This window comes from Pygoscelis adeliae, unplaced genomic scaffold (genome assembly GCF_000699105.1).
Source record: "Pygoscelis adeliae isolate BGI_AS28 unplaced genomic scaffold, ASM69910v1 Scaffold709, whole genome shotgun sequence".
NCBI classification, from domain to species: domain Eukaryota; kingdom Metazoa; phylum Chordata; class Aves; order Sphenisciformes; family Spheniscidae; genus Pygoscelis; species Pygoscelis adeliae.
Genome location: NW_008825605.1, coordinates 134,555 through 151,455, shown reverse-complemented (window position 1 = coordinate 151,455; position 16,901 = coordinate 134,555). Strand labels below are relative to the sequence as shown.

The 16,901-nt window shown below is 52.5% G+C and overlaps 2 protein-coding genes across 2 annotated transcripts in view; both read left to right on the top strand.

Annotated features, from left to right (window-relative positions):
- Positions 1 to 3,334, top strand: part of RFX5 (regulatory factor X, 5 (influences HLA class II expression)) — a 10,106-nt gene extending 6,772 nt beyond the window's left edge. Inside the window, exon 9 of the mRNA XM_009332561.1 lies at positions 3,184 to 3,334. Within this exon, the coding sequence (XP_009330836.1) occupies positions 3,184 to 3,334 (151 nt within the window). The remainder of the gene's footprint in view (positions 1 to 3,183) is intronic.
- Positions 3,335 to 5,483: 2,149 nt separating this feature from the next.
- PI4KB (phosphatidylinositol 4-kinase, catalytic, beta) overlaps positions 5,484 to 16,901 on the top strand; it is a 20,799-nt gene continuing 9,381 nt past the window's right edge. Inside the window, 2 exon segments of the mRNA XM_009332556.1 lie at positions 5,484 to 6,443; positions 16,639 to 16,683. Coding sequence (XP_009330831.1) covers positions 5,502 to 6,443; positions 16,639 to 16,683 — 987 coding nt within the window. The 5' untranslated portion in view covers positions 5,484 to 5,501.

Genomic DNA, 16,901 nt, shown 5'->3' with positions numbered 1-16,901 from the left:
AGTCTCTGCTCGGCAGAGATGATGGTCTCGGACTTCTTGCTTGGCAATCCGAAGGGGATTTCAGTCTGTGCCACGGTCGTGTGCTCCTTAAATCACAGCTGATGTGTCATCGTGCGGTTCGGGGTCCGTGCTTGGATCAGCAGTGGAAGAGCTGCTCTTGGAGTCCGAGCCGGGGATGTGGGCTCCTGCCTTTTCTCCTTCCGTTTTAAGTCTCATCTAGACAGCTTCTTTCAAGTCACGCTTTAGATGAAGGCTCAGACATGACCGTGGGTAACAACAGCAACTTGAAATAGTGAATTTACATATATAAATGAGTGTGGGAACGTTCAGGCTCAAAGTACCTTGTGATCACTGGGAGGAGGAAACTTCCCATGGTGTCTGTGCCAGCACGGCTTGCTTAAGGGTTTGGTGTGCTCGGAAACAGGTTGCTGGGATGGAAGGGTTTGTCCTCGCTTGCTCAGGGACCGTAATTAATGCTCGTCGGGGCAGAGAGGTGCGACGGAAGAGGACAAAAGGTTGGACGTGTTTGTGTGAGTAACGTGTCGGATGAGCCACCGCTGTGGTATGCGTGGAGTGGGCTTGCGAAGGGCTTCCTCGCCAAAGCGACGCCTGTTGCAGCAAAAGCCGCCTTTTCCAAAGGGCTGGGGCACTTCTCAGAGGTGAGAGAGCGCGCTCCCACAATTATTTTTTTTTTTAATGGGGAAGTTAATTTATAAGTAAATCTCTGGATTTAACTCCTTCCCGTGGGGCTGTATCATTTGTGGAGGAGGAAGGAACGAAGGAAGCGCTGGCAGTGCGGTTCTGGGGCTGGCAGGCTGCGGCTTTCCCTCCTCCCTGCGCCTTGGTCCCCTCTGCAGCCCGGGGACCGTTGCTCCGCAGCGGGGGAGGCAGAACGACTTCCTAGGAAAGATGCCACAAAGACAAATTATAAATAGTTTGCTGTGCATGAACGTTCAGAGTAGGGAGTTAAAGGCGTCTCGCCCTTACAAGAGCCAAGAGGCTGAGGAGCGCTGGGAGCCGTTCTTGAATGTGCTGTGTAGTTTGTCATTCTCCTGCTGCATTTCTTGCAGTGTGGCTTTTATTTTATTCCAAATTTAAGGGCGAGTCATTGCTCTGCTTGTGCGAGCCCCAGGGTTATTGCTGTTTCAGACACACAGGCTTGGCTGAACACAACTTGGCACCGGGACGCGGAGTCCTTCCAGTGCGAGCATCCCGACGAGGCCGAACCAGAGCAGAGCCTCCAGCGTCCCGTCCCACCAGAGGAGCCAGGCTGTGCCGTGCACCAGAGGAGCCAAGCGGTGCCGTGCGATCACCGAGCCGGTGAGCCCCGCCGCTGGGCTGGGGACCGGGATGGGTTTTAGGAGCTGCGTGGTGCGGAGCTAAGCTGTGAGCGAGCTCGGGCCGCCCATGGCGGTTGCTTCCAGCTGTTTCTTCCAGCAGAGTGTCGCTCATAACCTGCTGCTTTGTTAAGAAAACTGCTGGTCTGGTGTGTCGGGGCTTTGACGTACTGGTTTGAGGCACCGATTCAGCTGAGAGGAGCTGCACTTGTTCTGTGTCCCAAGGAAAGGCTCTCAAAGGCTGCTCCATCCCAAGGCCTGACGCAGGGAAGTTGCATTGGATGGAGGAGCCCGTCCTGTCTGTGGTGCCAGCGATCGCTCAGTCTCTGGCTCAGGACCTTCTGTTGCCCTTTTCACTGAAAAGTCACCTTTTTTGCTTTCCCTCTGCTATTTGCCCCGTGGTGTGCATCCTTTGGGAGGGAAGCGGTGCTGCTCCGTGGGAGAAAAGTCCCACAGCAGTGCCCTTGTGCAGTAGGGTAGGTTTACGGGCAGAGTTTGTCCTTGGGGGATGTCTGGAACCTGGCATTTTGGTTTTTTTGAAGCGCAGTGAGACCCGTGTGCTGTGCAGAGGTTAAATCTGCTTCAGCCAAGTGTGAAAAACGGGTGGGAGCCCGTCTCTGTTGGTGCCGAGTCTCTCCTGGAAGGGGATTTTGGACTTGAAAGAGGGCGCAGCGTCCCCCAGGAAGAATTATTTGTCCTCGCTTCAGTGGTGCTTGCAGCACGCTGCCCGTCTCCCCCACGTGAGCTGAGTCAGTCACAGTCCCTTTGTGCCTCAGTTTCCCCAACCTCTAAGCTATCACCTAATAAGTTGCACTGAGTCACTCTGTTTGCAGCGGGTCCGAGGGCTCTCCCTTAGCGCAGTGAGGGGCACTGACAGTGCGTCCTCCTCCGGCCTCCAGCGCTGCTGTGATGTTTTCTGCCCCCATCCCAACTCCTGTGGCCTTCCCGAAGGCGCAGCAAGATGTCGAAGGCCGTCAGTGCTGAGCAAAACAAAAAGTAATGCAGCGTAATAGAGACCAGATGTCTTGGTGAGGCTTCATCCTGTCCCCCCTGGTTGTTTGCCAGGGCTAATATTTCTTATTCAAGTCAGGCAGGAGCGAGACTTTTCTTTTTTTTTCCTGTAAAGCCACAGCTCTGTTCCCGTAGATCTCCCTCTGCTTTTGTCCCTCCCTGAAGGAACTGTGCTCTCGAATCGCTGCACCGACACGCGGCTGCTTCATCGGTAGTTTCTGTGCTAATAGGGGCTTCCCTGTATTTCGTATTTAATCACCGACTTCAGGGCCATTCCACCAGAGAGAAACTTGGCCCGTTATGGCTGTGGGTGGAGGATGAACCACATGAATTCAGCTCAGCCTGTTTTCCAGACTGGATTGCTTCATTGTGTGCAGCTGATGGGGTTTTTATCCCTGTTGAGACCAGCGATTTGGAATAGGGGAGTTATGCTGAGCCTCGAGAGGTAAATAGTGCGTTGTGATATGTTTAACAAATGGTGATGTGAATCACGGAAAAATGCGGAGAGGTGCAGGAGGCGGGGAGTGAATTCCCTCGCTGGGATTTTAGGGAGCGCTAGGAGCGGAGACGTGTCCTTGGCGGGCTCTGAACAGCCCCACTGCCGGGATGTCACTGAAGAAGGCGGCTGTGTAAGTGTTGGGGGGGGGCTGAAGAGCGTAAGAGAGCAGTGAGAATAAAAAAAAGAAAAAAAAAGCAATGCATGGATTTCAAAGCCGTGCCTGCGGTGCAGAGGTAACCCTGCAGGCCCGTGGGTGGATTTATCTTGCGCAGTTCCTTAATCCAAGTTTAACCCACTCAGCAGTTGCGAGCTCTGGCTATCTCCTCTCCGGTGCAGAGCCGGCACGCAGGGCCCTTACGGGCCTGGCCGGCCGGGTGAAGGTGGCAAAAGGATCGGGGAGTTCGGGCTGGCCGTGGGAGCGGCTCCGCTCGCGATGAGCGCGCCATGCGACGCGGGCGCCTTGGAGTCATCGGGATACCTTGCGTGAGGAGGTCAGGTCGGATCCAGCCTCTCCCGCGGACGTGAAGGAGGTTTAACGTCCAGAATTTCAGCATGTGCCGTCATGCTGCACCAGGCTTCTCCTGCGTGCCCCGTGTTTATGGGGAGGGAGGTTTAACGAGATCCTACGCACTTCTTCTCCCTCTACAGCCTGGCAAGGAGGATGTCAGAAGCATTTCCCTGCATCGGATAAACCAGTCGGGGCTGGGAAAGCCCTCTGCGGGCGACCGAGCCGCCCGGGATCGCAGGTACTTCTGCACCCGGCGTGTGGCCATGGAGCCGTGTTTGGGACTCCGGAATATGCCACCGCTGAATTTTTTTTATATTTTAATCAGCTTGTCATCCCAGTTGTCTTGATGCGAACGTTTGAAGGACCCCAGAAGTGCTGGCACGAGCAAAGCTCTGGGCGACTCTTCCTTGGACCCGGCTCCACTCCGTGCCTCTTCAAATCCCGCCTTGCCGAGTTATGCCGGAGGATCTCCTTTTTGCCGGCATGGTGTTAATTTAAAAATTAGATCGGCTGGGCTTTCGTGGGGCAAGGCTGGGCTCACTAAGAAGGAAAAACAACTTCCTTCAGCTTGCAGGGTCTTTAGGATCTAATGACCACAAATATTTGAAGCATGCAGGATTTGTACCAAAGGGAATGGCAAGCACAGAGGAAAACGTTGTGTGTTGCTGCCGTGCGGATGGGGTGAAAGATGCTATTCATATCGGTTCAGACTGCTGAACTTTGGTCAAGCTTTTTTCACCTCGTAGTTAGAGCTTAAGTGCTTTGAAAACAAGAGGAGGAAACCGGTCTCTGGGAAGCGGCACTCGCATCTGGACACACTGACCTCGTTTTTACTCGCTTGGAATATTTAGAAAGAAACGCCATGGGTTTCCTCGCCCTTTTCTCCGGTGTCAGGAGCTGTAATCGCTTGTAAAAATAAACAGCTAAAACAAGGTCATTAAATTAGCGGGGAAATATCTCATTGCAAGAACCCGCCGGTGCAGCTTCTGTGGTCAAAACAGGGGCTGGGGGTCGTTGGGGGAACAGACAGGCAGAAAATGGTTCAGTGAACTTCTTTTCCAAAGACAGTAATTTTTTCCACCGTGCTGGACGTGAAAAGCAGGAGGGAATTGGCAATCTGCTTGCAGTGCTTAACATTTGTAAAAGGCATTGTGCCCTTCTGCTGATCACGAGCTGTCTTGTTGTAGCATATAAGCAATAAAGGGAAGCAGTCAGAGCCGCAGTAATGATGTTAGATTGAATAGAGTGCCTTATTTTATTTTTAGAGGACGATTTCACTTGGCACTGGCCGCCTTTATTCTTGCTGGTTATCCGTAGAGATGCACCGCTGCTCTTTTTATCGAGATGGGAAACCGGGAAGTGTGTTCAATCCCTCATTTATCTTATTTTTAAAACGTAGTTAAGTGCTAATCGTTGGTGAGGATGCGTAATCTGGGCATTGGTGTCTGGACTTTGAAAACAGGGACCTTGTTGCAACAAACACGGTTCTTGTGCCGGCTCTCTGCTCGCCCATCGCCCGGCACCAGCAGGGGATTTCACCGTCAAAGCGCCGCGTACCGCTGTCGCCCTCCGTCCTGGAGGGAGGTTAAATGGGCAAAAGCTGAGCACGGGGGATAAACTTCATCTTCTCTAGCAAGAAGCAGAGCCACTGGGTCCACCCAGCCTGTGGCCCTCTAATCCCAAGCGTTGCAGAATGCCTTTGGGGTGGAGAGCATAAAGCAACCTGGTTGGTTTTTTTCTTCCCTTCTCCTTCTCTTTTTGGCTTGCTCAATTTTTTTATCGTCATGGTAACAGGGAAATTTTGTGTAATGGCTGATAGATGCTCACAGCTCTCTTTCAAGTCGAAGTGGAAGGGACACCAAGAAGACCTTTAAAACCCAATGTGAGCAGCTCGGCGTTGCTCTGGGCCGGCTTGCATTGCGTGTGTTGGCTTGGGGCGCCTTCCCTCTCTAGACAAAGGCTTTTTGAAAAGGTTTGCACCAAACCTCATCTCAGCTCTCGGTTTCCCTTGAGGTGTATCCCACCATGGATTCCTGTTTTCCCACCTTCAGGCTGGAAGCAGGTCTCCTCTGCAGATTGTGTCCCTGACTCTTTTTTTTTGTCTTCTTTTCTTTTCAGCTTTGAAGTGTGCAGACCCGCCACTGCTATGGGAGACTCTGTTGTAGACCCAGCCCGAGGGACAGGCTTGGACCAGGCGCCCGGCTCAGCACCCCAAGGGAATGGCGGGACGTCTCTCAGCGTCATCACGGAAGGTGTCGGGGAGCTGGCGGTCATCGACCCCGAGGTGGCGAAGAAAGCCTGCGAAGAGGTCCTGGAGAAGGTCAAGTTGATGCACAGCGTCTCCTCCGACAACTTAACAAAACAGGCTGATGGCAGCGAGGCAGAGCGCGCCCCACGGACCGCGGTGGATTTGGCCAATGGAGACATCGGGGAGGGCTGTGAAATCAAGTGCTTGGACGATCCACCCAGCATGGCCTCTAAGATCCAGGAGGAGGACGAGACCATGGCCAACACGGTGAAAACCGCCCGGAAGCGGCAGAAGAATAACTCTGCTAAGCAGTCCTGGCTCCTCCGGCTCTTTGAATCCAAACTCTTTGATATCTCCATGGCCATTTCATACTTGTACAATTCAAAGGAACCTGGTGTGCAGGCTTACATTGGGAATAGGTTGTTCTGCTTTAGGAACGAAGAAGTGGACTTCTACCTGCCACAGCTGCTGAATATGTACATTCACATGGACGAGGATGTGGGAGATGCGATCAAGCCCTACATCGTGCACCGCTGCCGGCAGAGCATCAACTTCTCCCTGCAGTGTGCCCTGCTGCTGGGTGCCTACTCCTCGGACATGCACATCTCCACTCAGCGACACTCCCGCGGGACCAAGCTGCGGAAACTCATCCTCTCGGACGAGTTGAAGCCAGCTTACAAGAAGAGGGAGCTGCCGTCTCTGAGCCCAGCGCCCGATATGGGGCTGTCTCCTTCCAAAAGGACTCACCAGAGGTCCAAGTCGGACGCCACCGTTACCATCAGCCTGAGCAGCAATCTGAAGCGCACAGCCAGCAATCCCAAAGTCGAGAGCGAGGAAGAGGTAATGCTGGGGCTCTCCAAGGCTCAGCCTGCCTGGGAAGGGATGCCCCCAGGGCCATGCTCATCTCATAGCTCCTCCTTTACCGCAGAGGTTTTTTTTATCGTAGTTGCTGCAAATGAGTGAAGTTTTGATTCCTGTGTCTCTAAGCAAACTGACACGCACTGGTGGGTCACACTCGAGGGTGCTGGGGCTCCAGAGGGGGAGTTTTCTTGGTGTGAGGGGAAGACATTAGATGGCTTCAAGGTAAGGCAGAAAGCTGGGTCAGGAGGACTGGGTCACTTCCTACACTGCTGAATTCCCACACGATTTGGGCAACTCGGCCGGTGTCTCTGTTTTGCAATTTGCAGCCGTCTGATCACTGTTGGAAATCTGATTTCCTCCTTGTCCCGACTTGTTCAGATTTAGCAACGATGAGGTTTATTTGCAGGAAGAAAAGGCCTTGGGCAGCTGAGAGCTGGGAGCAGGAGGAGAGCAGGTAAACCCATCAGCTCCGCCGTCCCGGTGCCCTGGCCAAAACGAGCCTCTGGTGCACACACCCTTCTGGCTGTAGGGCCGAGAGCTGCAGCTGTGGGGTTTGTCCGCAGCTGCTGCCCTGTGCCGAGCTCTCCTTTGGATTTCTGCCTTCTTGCTGCAGCTCCAAGACAGTGGAAAGCCAGGCTTTCCCTGCTGGGGGGACTGGGCTGTGCGGAGGGGACGATTCCGGTTTCCAGGGTTGGGCGCTAATGCGGTCTAATGCCAAAGCAAATGGCAATTAAATAGGTGAGCTCGGGCATATGCGTGTTACCCGTCTTCCAAATAGCTCCCATGGGCTTTGCGGCATTTATTTTTAAGTGTCAAAAAGTTATCGGCACAAAGTTGCTTTGGTGCTGAGCTGCTGTATCGGTGCACGCTGCGAGACTGTGCGCGCTCGCTGGAGAGTGAGTGTTTTTGCTTGAGTGGGACTTCGCCCAAAGAAAATGCAGATTATTCATTTCACACATCTGCCGACACAAAGACTTATGGAGCAAAAGGATGAGCAGCATCCTTGGTAGTGGGGACACAAGGCTGGAGGGAAAAGAGCTGGAAATGGAAATTTTTTATTTTGCTGCTTTGTTTTGAAGGGCTGATGGTTTTTAGCACGAGCATCAGCCTGAGATGGGGGTGCCGGGCGGGAGAGGAGAACGGAGGAGGTGAGCTGATGCTAAATGCAAATTTTATGAGCAGTGCTAACCAAATCGGAGAAAAGCAATGCCTCTTCCAGAACTCAAGAAGTTGAAATGCTCCCCCGGGGAGGTGGTTCACCTCTCCAGCGGGGATGGCTTGTAAAACCACAGTACCAAAGGTTCGGTCCCGGTGGGGCTTCGGCAGCCGTTCAACCCGGCACCCGGGCAGATCAGCCAGCCTCCACACAGCTCCTTTTCTGGGTCATCCCTGTGCCTCGTGTGGATGAGACCTTGAAAGCCAACTTCCCCGCAGCTCCGTCTAGACATTCGAGATCTCGTGACTGTTTTCGTAACGGTGGAGTATTTCTTGGCTTTCCTGCCTTGCCTGAGATTCCCCCTTTCCCTTGGCTCCACGCTGGGTTGTAAATCGTTGGAAGGGTCTGCGTGGTCTCCTGCCTGTCTGCCAGACTTGGGGAAGGCTCCTTTGGATAAGGATTTGAAGGAGGTTTTGGAGGCGTGAAGCGGCAGTCGTCCGGGCTGGTTTCAAGGTAAAACCACCCTGTCCTGCTCTTCACCGTTCTTGGGTGAAACCCCAGCTGCGAGCCGGGGTCGCGGCATTTGCCGATGGGTAGATGAATCTTTCATGTCTCTGCCCATCGGCTGCTCGGTGGAAAACAACCGGCTGATGGAGAGCAGGACGTGCCGAGGTCTCTCTGCTCACGTTGGCTGCAGCTGCTTGAATAATGGAAACCGAAGCTTTACATAAATGAAAGCAGCGCAGCGAAGAGTTTCTCTTGGCGATGTTTTAAACGTATTTTGATCCGGAGGCGGGGCAAGCTGTTTAAACGGTGCACAGCAATAGGGATACTCGAGGTGCTGTAAGAACTTTCCCGGCCTCCGAATATCCCCAGCAGCTTCCTGGACCTGTATTATTTGAAGCACTCAATGTTAGTGCCTCGTATTTGAAAGCAGCAATCCCTGGAGCCGGCCAGGTGGTGGTGGGGCCGGGCAGGTCCAGCGTAAATTCCAGCAAATTCTGGAATTCACTACTTTAAGCTGCTTTAAGCTACTTTATACAAGTTAATTTTCCCTTGGTCCAGGAAACCAGCAGATGTCTGAATTGTCTTGTGCTGGGACCAGCCCTTAGCTTGTTCCCCAAACTTTCTTAAGCTAGAGATTTTACAGCAATAAAAATCTCATGTGTGCTCATCTGGGAGTTACTTTATTCCCTTTATGCTGCTGTGTCTCTGCTGCCAGTGTCCACAGCGTCGAGCCGTGGGTTGGGAATCCGCTTCTGCTGCACCTCCCGAGAAACTTCTGTTTCTTTGCAAAAAATTGCAAAACTCGAATGTAAAACCAAGAAGTCGTTTGTCCGGATTAAGGAAGGCTGCAAGGCCTGAATCTCGTTACCGAGCGCTGCCTGCAACGTCTGGTCTTGTGTGGGCCTCAGCCTGCAAACTCATCCAGTGTTCAGCTGTGTGTCTCTCCTTCCAATCTTAAAAAAAAAAAAAAAAAAAAGCCAGATCCAACCCAGCCAAGGGTAAAACACGACATTTCTTCAGCTGTCCTGTATTGCTAATGCAGCGTTTCTGTGTGCTGCAAACGTAGAGCTGGTGTATGATCATGGATAATTCGTTGCCTGCTGCAGATGGAGTCAAATCAGCCAGGCCCAGGGGGACGGTCCCGGAGGAGGAGGGGAGCGGAGGATGGAGAAGAGGCTTTGTGGAGAAGTTGGCTGTTTCTGATCTGTGACCGGAGGCTGTTGAAGAGCAGGAGAAATGGAATAAACTCTGCCTGGAAGAGCTGTAGGGAGGAAAAGCTGAAGCGTTGGGCTTGTGCCTTTGCAGGTGGGCGTAGATCTGAAATACAAGCCATAGAGGACAGGGCTGGAGACAAGAGGAGCGGGGAAAGGAGAGGTACAGAGAAGGCAGGTATGTCGCACCCATCCCTGAAAGACTTGTGGAAGTGTCCTGCAAACTCTGCCCACGCCGGAGGCTTTGCAGCCTGCTGCAGGGCTTACATCCAGGCTCTTTCCCAGTGAGGGTTTCCCACATCCAGGCTTCGTCTCCCCTTCATTACTGGAGCCTGAAGCTGCTTTTTAGCTCTACCAAGGGAGTGGTGGCACCATATTCCCTTCTCTGCAGCCTCCGTCTGTGTCTGGCTGGGTTATTTTCCCATCAGTCTTCTCTCCGCTGAACAATTCTGGCCTCTTCTACATTTCCCGTAGGTCACCTATTCTAGACCTCTAGGTTTTTATTTCTCCTCTGGACCTTTGCCTGTTGTTTCACATCTTCCTTGAAGCGCGGCGCCAGGTCCTCCCTGTTTCTAGGCTCTTAAAGGTGCCTCTCCTTTGCTGCTGGTCCTCTGCGAGGGCCTCCGTTACCTGCAGGTCCCGGATTAGCTGCGTCAGACCCAAAGCAGGTATTAACGCTACTTAAGGAAAAAAAGTCTGTGTTGGTTTTAGAGCCGGGGGGGGGACAGCTCTTAGCAAAGTCAGTAGTCACCCCGGGACGAATCTGTCCTTTCCCCCGTGATCGCCCGCAGCCGTGGCACTTCATTTCTAGAGAATAATTCTTCCCGCTGAGGTCTTTATGTTCCAGTTGTGGCTTCATGCTGCATAACCACCATAATAACGGGCAGGAGAGGTTTTATTTCAAGTGCCGTTTGTGCTGTGGGTTATGCATCTGTAACATAATTCCATGATACGGTTCTAATGGTATAAATTTATTTTGCATTTGTTACTTTTCAATTAATACAAAGGCATGCAAAGGAAAAGCCACAAGCTCGAAACTCATGTCGTCTTGCCTCCCTCCGGTTCGAGGTGGATGGACTCAGCCTTTCTTCCAGCCCTGGTTTCCAGGGTGGTGGTTGTATTTTGCTGGAGTCCAGGTGTGTCCCGTTCTCCGATCCATTTACAGACAAAGGGCAGATTAAATGTGCTGGGGCTGCTCCGTATTGAATTTTCCACCTGAGCAACTTGAGACCCGGAGGGGAGGAACTTGCTGTAACCTGATGCTGGTGCTGGAAACCGGGGGAGCACTGATAAGTGTTTCATTGTAGGAGATGCTCTGAGATGTCGTAGTTGGGTGTCTTTGGCTGCGCGGTCCACTGGGATGCAAGAAGATGGACAGACCATGGCCGGGATCCCCATGCTGCAGACGTGGGGGCAGGTTGCCGTCCCAGCGCTGCGCAACGGGGATGCTTTACTTCTTTCTTGCCTGTTTAAATGTTAAACCTGCAAGATGGGTCCCTCACTGTCTCCGGCATGAGGCAGTCCTGTCGGTGCCTTCGGTCGTGCAATAGCGCTGTTAAGTCGGTTGTGCTGGGCAGAAACATGGAGGAGTTGGGCTGGGTGGCTGGTAGAAGCTGGCCATGGGGGGTGGGACATCGTGTCCGGCTCCCCAGGGTTTTGGCAGGGCTGCAAGCAGCAACCTGGAAGCAAAACCTCACCCAGGGCAGAGCAGCTGCTTAAACTTCAGTAACACCATTCGTGGCTGGGCCAAGCTGCCAGAAACATCTCAAGCTGACCTAGAGATACCTGTTGGGGTGAGGGAGAGCTGAACTCGGAGCAGAAAAAGTCATCTTGGTGCCTGATCGCCTTCACTTTACCTAGCTCTACTCAACTCAAGCCTTGCTGGCTTTGGGGCGGTTGTTTTTAATGACGCCTCCTCCGTAAACCCAACAGGATTTGCTGTAAAGGTGCAGCGAGTTCTCGCCAGCACCCGCACCGGGGGATTTGTTGCACAAACAGGTTGTGCTGCCTTTGCAGCATGCAAATGCCTTTGCCTCGGTTCCTCCTTGGCAGGCGCTGAGCGGCAGCGGCAGCAGCACCTTAACCACTCCCCGGTTCCCTGCTCTTGTCTCCCCCACCTCTCTAGGGATGGACGAGGACCCCCCCCCGGGGTCTGCGCCCTGCGAGCCGAGCCGGGGCTTGGCTGAATTGGCATTTTTGGGGATGAACGTGCCCGGGATGCACTGCTGCTCTGCTGCACCCCTTCGCGTTTCTCATAGGGCTGTTACTTTTGGAAAACGCTTTTCAAAGATGAAACCCCACGACTCCGAGTTAAAGCCGAGGCTGGATGTGAGCTCTTTTCGCTCCCCAGTTTTCCCGTCTGGCAGGCTGGGGTTTGCACCAGTCACCGATACTCAGCCCTTTATCTCCCTGCGAGCCGTGCTCCACGATTTGACCCCGGCGTCCCTGCCAGCGTGGCAGGGTGCAGTGCTGGTGGTGCTGAGAAATCCAGGACCATGATGGCGAGTCCTGGAGTTTAAGCAATTTTAATATTAAGGCAGGTGCACCAAAGTTTATAGCTGAGAGCCTGTACCTGGATGAAACAGGGAGGATGCTCCTTGTGCCCCCCTTTGCCTCCCACCAGCATTTTAACTCCCAAAGCCTCGGAGGTGGGAAGAAGCGCTGACTGCTTGGAGAGGGGTGGTTCCTCTCTCAGATCCCTTCACGAGCTAAGATCAAGGTTCAAAATATGCAGAGCAGGGAGGGAAAAACAGCTGCTTTTTTATTTTTTTGACCGACTGGATTGAAACCAGCTATTTTTAAATGGGAACGGCTTACTTTAGCTGCGAGCTTGAACCCAGCACCTGCTCGGAGCCGGGCTGATGGTGAGGAGAGCCAGGCAGACTTGCATCTCCGTGCGAACAGAAATGTTTGGCTGAACTGGTTCCACTAGTCAAGTAAAAAAATTTTAATTAGAAAACTGCTAATTGAATAATCAGTTAAGAATCTAGGCTGGCTGCCGGGAAGGGAGTGCTGGAAACTGCAGCTTCTTAAATGCCAGCTCCTCGCTGTTAACTCGGGGCCATTGCGCGTGGGTGGGTGGTGGAGGAAGAGCAAAGCTTTCACGCGACGTGAGCGCTGCCCACGGTGTGGGGTTTTATTTTTTTTTTTAACAGCAGCATCAGCATTATCTTGAGAAACGGCAGCGGGGGTTTATATGCAAATCTGTTTACGTCTGTGTTTCTGCACAGATTCGCTTATCAGAGCATGTGCGCTCGCAGGCGACTTCTGGATTTGAAAGCTGCTTTTTATTCAAGGTTGCCCGACATGGCCGACCCTGGCCTTTCAACTTTTCAGCCCATGTTCCTGCCCTGCCTTTGCCATTTGGGGTGTGGAGGAACGTTGGCCTTTTACCTCTGGAACAGCACCTTCAGCAACGCTGGCAAAGGTGCTTTTTCTGGTAGAGCTTGTTTCCCCACTGTGATAAGAGCAGCATGGCTACCGGAGAATCACTTTTGATGCTGTCATGGCACATCATTGCTGCGAGGGCGGCGCTGCCGGGTGCACAGCGGTCCCACGGACAGGTCCGAGTTGGGAGGCTTTGCATCTCTTCTGCATCGTCCCTTTGGATTTGGTAGGGCATCCCTCTGCCTGCCAGGATTCTGCTTGACCACAGTGACAGCAGTCACTCAAGCTGCAAAGTCTGACTCCTCCGGGCATCCTGGTTTGATGTCTTTTAGCTAAAACCTCTACATTTCCCCATAATACAAGCAGTGTTGGTGAGGCATTTGCTTCTCAAGAGCTGTCTTGATTTTAAATTGTTTTTTAAGATACAAAACACTGCCATCAATAATATCTGTTTTAGTTTTATAACAGGTAGGAAAGTCCTTCTGCGAAGGATTTGTGGAAGCGAAAGTGATGTTGGGGCCAAGGCGTGCCGAGCTCACTGTCAAGCGCTTTACAAAAAGAGATGAAGTTATTTTTATCGGTATGACGGTATGTGTTTACTGGGTAGAAACTTGTGCTGAATGTTCCTACATCTTAAGAAAGATCAAGGATTTTAGCCTTAAAACCCCAAAGCCAACCCTGCAGAGATGGTGGCTGTGGATGAGCCTTGTGCCGAGTGGAGGGTGAAGTGATGGGGGAAGGGGAGAGAGCCAGCGACGGCCACAGCTGACTGTAAACACCGCTTTGCACCGACATTTCAGCTGAGACCAGGGTATTAAACTTTCAAGGCTTCTTGTTTCCTGAGTGACAGATCTGGAAAATCGCCTGCGCTTGACAAATGGCTCATCCATATGTCGAGTTTGCAAGGGAGAGGAGTCGCGCTGCTGGCACCCTTTGAATGCGGTTCGTTTTCCCGCTCCTTCCTCCAGCCTGGTTTCCCGGGGAAATGGGAAACCGTTGTGCGATCCTTGTCTCCTCTGGCAGGAACTTTTTGAAGCGTCAACCAAATGCCCCAGCAAGGAGAAGCCAGAAACGTGCCGAGTTTCTTTCCATTTTGCCGAGTCGCATGCTTTGCAGAGGTTTTTGGTCCTTGCTGATGCCAGACAGTGTGCCCCACACTGAAGCAGGTCCCCGGCGAGGGGACATGCGAGGTGTCGCAGGAAGCTTTGGGATGGCTGGAGCTGTCGCAGGGGGAGGAAAGGTTTGAGGGATGTAGGATGCATCTGGAGGAACCCAAACTTTGCTAGGTCTGTTCACACAACAAGCTGTGTTCCCTATTGCACTTTTTTATTACTGTTTGCTGGCTGTCTGCCGTAAAACTACCTGACCTCACTGGGGAAATCATCAGATATTGAATAGAGACCCCCAAAATGTCTTTCCTTGGGTGGCCAGTGGGTCCAGCTGCCCTGCTGTGTCCCGGGGCAGAGCCGTGCTACGATGAACGAGGGGAATAGGGAATGACTGAGACCTTGGGGGGCTGCAGTGGGTCCTTCTGCAGCCGTGTTCTTTGGGTGAAGCAGGTGGGTTTAGGCCAAGCTCTGCCCCAGCTTTACCTGCCCCTGCAGCGCGCTGTCCTTCAAAGTTGGGGAGCGAAGCTGCCCGTGAAATGACATTGCTGGAAGCACAGGCAGGTGGGGAGGAACCGGCTCCGAACATGTCCGGAGCTGCTGAGATTATGCCAGAGCGTTAGACGCTAAGCAAAACAGAAATTCCCCCTCAAAGTTCGTTATTCCTGTTCTCTGGATCCGGGCCTCGTGCTGCAAGCAGGTTTTGTTGCTCACGCCCGGCGTGGCGAGCAGGTGATCTGAGCTGCAGCAGACACCAGAGCCTTCCCACAGAGGAGGTTACAAAGCTAAATTCTCATCCATGTTCACTCCAGGGAGCGGCTTAATGACAGAGCCGGAGCTGAACCTTGGAGGAACTTGCCTTGCCCCCCCCGGAGCCAGCTCTGACTCATTTTCTGCGTGATGGTGCAAACCAGTGTTGCGTCAGCGCGAGGCTCCTGTAGTCAACGGTTGTGATGCTGGCGTTTTTTGATAAAGTTGGTAAACCAATTTTTAAAGGTGTCTAGCGGGATCGAAGTCCTAATTGCATCGCAGGTGCCACGTGTGAAGATGTCGGGGGGCGGAGGCTGTGCACGGCGAAGGAGAGGGTGTGCTCCTGTGCTGGACAGGTTGTGTGTGACCTCGAAAGTTGGGGGAATTAAGACTTTCAAATGAAAATTAGGAGCGTGGGTTGCGCTATTCCTATTCCTAAATCCGAGAGGAATTTGAAAACTCTGTCCTCAATCATTGCAAACCGGCACGGCTTTAGCAGAATAGACTCTGCTTGAAAATGTACTGGGGACAGGGTCCAGCCGCGGCGGCTCAGCGCGCACCGGGGTCGCGGCTGCAGGAGCTGGAGGAGGAGCAGCCCAAATCACCCGTGAGATTTGCTTTACGGCAGAGGACGTATGGATGCTATGAGAAGAGGGACTTCTAAAATCGTGTTTATTATAATGGGAGTTGAACTGGGCAAAGCGTCTCCGGTAGACGTGTTTTAGAGGTGACAACTCTTGTTCTGCCTACGAGCAAATGTGGCAAGATGGAGTTTTTAAAAGCTTTTCAGCTTACTTCCCGATGGTACTGTCCTACAGCCTGCTCCCCTCGCTGATCTCCTGGTTAGAGATTTTTTATTTACAACAAAACAGGGGAAACTCTGATCCTAAAATATCTTGATTTAAGATCCAGGAATGAGTCTGGTGCCTGGGAAGAAGGCAGCGACGTGAGCCCGTAGCAGCCTCGGGGCTCCAGATATTTTTTTCTTGGTGAGCCTTGCAGGGTCTCGGCACTGTTAGGGTTTTTATGTGGTCACGCGGAAGCGATTAAACACTGTTATTTTTTATGGTGAGACTAAGCCTGGTGGAGTTAGCATATCCCTGTGATTAACATACTAAACCCAGATCTGTTTGTTTCTTTTTGGGAAGTGAATTTTAAAACCTATTACACACCAGTCTCAAGGGTGCGAAGCTCCATTATTATCTCTTTATGCATGAAAATAATGGATTTATGGGCTGTAAGTGCGGTGCTGCAGAAACTGTGGAACGGTCGGGCTAGAGGTGGAAATCGCTGTTAGGGTGGATGCACAGGGTGGCTTTCGGTGGCTGCAGGGAAACGTGGTCAATGGCTTGTGCTCCTCCGCCGATTAGTACTGACTCATCAACTTGATCATGAAAATAGTTTAATTGTCAGATTTTTTAATCTTTAGGAGAGTTTCCATGGGGTTAATTTTATCTGCTGAAATTACAGGCTAAATTAAGAGCCCAGGGGAGAAAAATAAAGTGTTTTTGTTGATGGAGAGAGGCTGGTGTCGGGGCAGAGTTGGGGTAACCGCGGCAGGGGTCATGGCGCCCCCCCCCCCTGCCATAGCAGCTCCCGTCTCTGCAGCTGATATGAGCCAAGAAAGTCAGAGCTGAAACCTTAGTTACACTTCTGGGGTAGACGAATATTTTAAAGGATGTAAATGGGGAAAATCTATGGGGGTTTTATGGGCATTTAGCGATAGGATCTGCCGATGAGTCGTGAGCCCTGCTCCCTGTTTGGTACCACCACAAGTGGCCTTGGCCGGCAGAGGCTCCGGTTTAGATCCGTGAAATTGTTGTCGCGTTACTCTGGAAGCATCACGTGCCGGTTTAGGTGCTGCTTCCTATCCAAGAGTAAAAGGCAGCAAAATTGTGATGGGGTGGGGGAAAAAAAAAATTAAATGAAAAGTGATCGTTATGAACCTGGAGCTAAACTATTGCTTTTTCTCCCCTTCTCCCTCCTTCCTCTCTCTCCTTTTAAACAAACACCACCACCTAAAACCGCCAACAAACCCCCTTTCCTCCATTTCCCAGGAGCTCTCCTCAAGTACGGAAAGTCTCGATAAGTCATTGTCTCCCGTAAGTGGCCCGTTTCGTTCCTGCGCCCGGGCTGCCTGCCTTCCCCGCGACAGCAGCATTTCCTCTCTGCCACGAAAACACTAAACCCCGGCACCCGGCAATGCACCGCAAGCAGCTCTGGTCCCCAGCCGTCCCCCCCAATGTCTGCACCGCTTGAGCCCCCGGTGGGGGCAAAGCCAGCATCCCCCCCCCCCCCCACGCCCCCCACCCCCACCACA